This window comes from Triticum aestivum, chromosome 2A (assembly GCF_018294505.1).
Source record: "Triticum aestivum cultivar Chinese Spring chromosome 2A, IWGSC CS RefSeq v2.1, whole genome shotgun sequence".
Classification (NCBI taxonomy): Eukaryota; Viridiplantae; Streptophyta; class Magnoliopsida; order Poales; family Poaceae; genus Triticum; species Triticum aestivum.
In genome coordinates, this window is record NC_057797.1 from 569,031,513 (window position 1) to 569,034,181 (window position 2,669).

The following is a 2,669-nucleotide window of genomic DNA, read 5'->3' on the forward strand; positions in this document are numbered from 1 at the left end:
GGAGGGGGGTTAGGGTTTCTTGTGGTGCTTGCGCCGCGGCGATATTTGATGTCAGGTGCTTCAACGACGACTGCGGCTCCAGCACGCTAATTCTTAGGGACACATGCGCAAAGACTTTTCGGCTTTTATCGACAAGGTCAGGTCGACTTTGATAGAGGAGCAATGGCAGCAGCACATTAGCGGTTCTTTCTGACGATGATAGTGGTGGTTCGGTAATTCATGAGTAATTTTTATTACATTTGAAGTGTTTTGTATACTTTTGATGATTTTTCTTAATGAATATGTGTCCTTTTCCTAAAAAAAGTCATGTTTATATATTCGAAGAAAAAACAAAATCCACTGCAGAGTTTGGAGCGTGGACCACCTCCGCTTATAAAGAACTCACCGCGGTTGCGGCAGGAACATCCGTCCATCCGTCCTCGAGCTCCACCCGTCTTTACCAGGGAGGCCACCGCACCACCCTTCCCCTTAACCTTAAACCCCACAATTACTTCACTCATCAGTCATCACTAATCCTCCCACTTCACCGTTCTTCCCTTCTCCAGCCCACCGCCCTTTTCCTTTCCCCTCACCCCAATCTCCGTCTCTCTCATTTCCAAATCCAGCCACCTCCACCCCTCTCTCTCTCTCTCTCTCTCTCTCGACATGGGCACGCTTCTCCGCCGCGTCCTCCTCTCCCTCGCGCTCCTCGCCGCCGCCGCGGCCCCCGGCGCGGCGGCGGCGGCGGCCAGGCTGTCGACGTCGTACTACAGCCGCAGCTGCCCCCGCGCGGAGCAGATCGTCTCGGACGTGGTCGCCGCCAAGCAGCAGGCCAACCCGTCCACGGCGGCGGGCACGCTGCGCCTCTTCTTCCACGACTGCTTCGTCTCCGGCTGCGACGCCTCCGTCCTCGTCTCCCCGCTCTCCTCCGACCGGACCCCGGAGCGCGCCGCGGAGATCAACCTCTCCCTCCCGGGGGACGCCTTCGACGCCGTGGCCCGCGCCAAGGCCGCGCTGGAGGCCGCCTGCCCGGGCACCGTCTCCTGCGCCGACATCCTCGCGCTGGCCGCGCGCGACCTGGTGGGGATCCTCGGCGGGCCGCGCTTCCCCGTCCCCCTCGGCCGCCGCGACGCGCGCCGCTCCGACGCGCGCGACGTGGAGGGCAACCTCCCGCGCACCAACATGTCGGCGCGCGCCATGACGGTCCTGTTCGCGCGCAAGGGCATCACGCCGCAGGAGATGGTGGCGCTGGCGGGCGCCCACACCGTGGGCTTCTCCCACTGCTCCGAGTTCGCGCACCGGGTGTACAACTACAAGGGCAAGGGCGGCGGCGCCAGCGGGCACGACCCGTCGCTGAACCCGGAGTTCGCGCGGGCGCTGCAGAGCTCCTGCGCCGGCTACGAGAGCAACCCGGACATCTCCATCTTCAACGACATCGTGACGCCGCGGGAGTTCGACGAGCTCTACTTCAAGAACCTGCCCCGGGGCCTGGGGCTGCTCGCCTCCGACGCCGCGCTGTGGGAGTACCCGCCCACCAAGGTGTTCGTCCAGCAGTACGCCGACAACCGGACCGCCTTCTTCCAGGACTTCGCCAAGGCCATGCAGAAGCTCGGCACCGTCGGCGTCAAGACGGGGCGGCAGGGCGTCGTCAGGCGGCAGTGCGACATCCTCGACTAGGTCCGGCGACCGCGCGCGTTGCTACAGCTTTGCCTGATGTTGTGCCGTCGCTAGTCCGGTGAAAATTGGGCGATATTAGGATTGGATTTTGGTGCGTGTCCGCTCTCTGATTTTCTGAATGAACTCGTGAATTGTGATGCTTTTCGGTCTTGTGAATCGAAAAGCGAGCGACGAAGGCCGTCCAATTCGGCGAGTGGCGCTGGGCCGTTGGCACCTCCCTTTCTGTTACGCAAGTCGTTATCGTCGCCTGGACTGGTTCATCTTGTGCATGCGTTGTTACTTTCAGTCATACATACATTCCGCGTAGTCATCACGGAACGCTCAATTGCCGCCGCCGAATGCTCCTCTTGCGGTTATTACGCAGCTACCGGCGGCGGATACACGGAACGTAGCATAATCACGCGACCAACGGCAACGAAGGTGACACGAGCAGATTGCCGGCCGTTGGGGTTGGCACATGGGAGGGCAAGGCAACATTGGCTGCTGCCTTTTTCTTGTACAGCGCCGGGCGGCCGAAATCACTGTTCTGAACTTAACATTGATCTTTGTCATAAAATAAACTCGATTTAAAAGTATTTCATGATCTGACCCTTTTAGAAACGCCAGATCCCGCGGCGTTGCTACGACATATAGAAACGCCAACGTATGCTGCGTTTTTTATCCACATTAAAACGCCGAGGTATGCAACGTTTCTGATCCACATGGAAACGCCATTGGTGTCGGCGTTTCTTCCTGACATGGAAACGCCATAGGTGGTGGCGTTGCTGGCGTACATGGTTGGAACAACGATGCCAACTATGCGAAGGGGTACACATGGACATGGTTCGTGAGAAGGAGCAGCAGGGTAGGCATTCAAAAAGTGACTTGACCTGACGATGACGATGTTTGATGGGTGGTGGGGCAGATTGCATGCAGCAACTTTTGTCTAATGACATACTGCCACTGTAGCAACATGCACAGTGCGATGTGATGTTGACACCCTGCGTTAATCTTGCAGGTAATGCATGTTTCGC

At 58.6% G+C, this 2,669-nt stretch overlaps 1 protein-coding gene across 1 annotated transcript; it reads left to right on the top strand.

Annotated features, from left to right (window-relative positions):
* The first annotated feature begins 410 nt into the window (after positions 1 to 410).
* On the top strand, positions 411 to 1,916 carry LOC123189483 (peroxidase 31). The gene has a single exon (XM_044601910.1). The coding sequence runs from the start codon at positions 646 to 648 to the stop codon at positions 1,654 to 1,656; it is 1,011 nt and encodes a 336-aa protein (XP_044457845.1). The 5' UTR covers positions 411 to 645; the 3' UTR covers positions 1,657 to 1,916.
* The last annotated feature ends 753 nt before the right edge of the window (positions 1,917 to 2,669 follow it).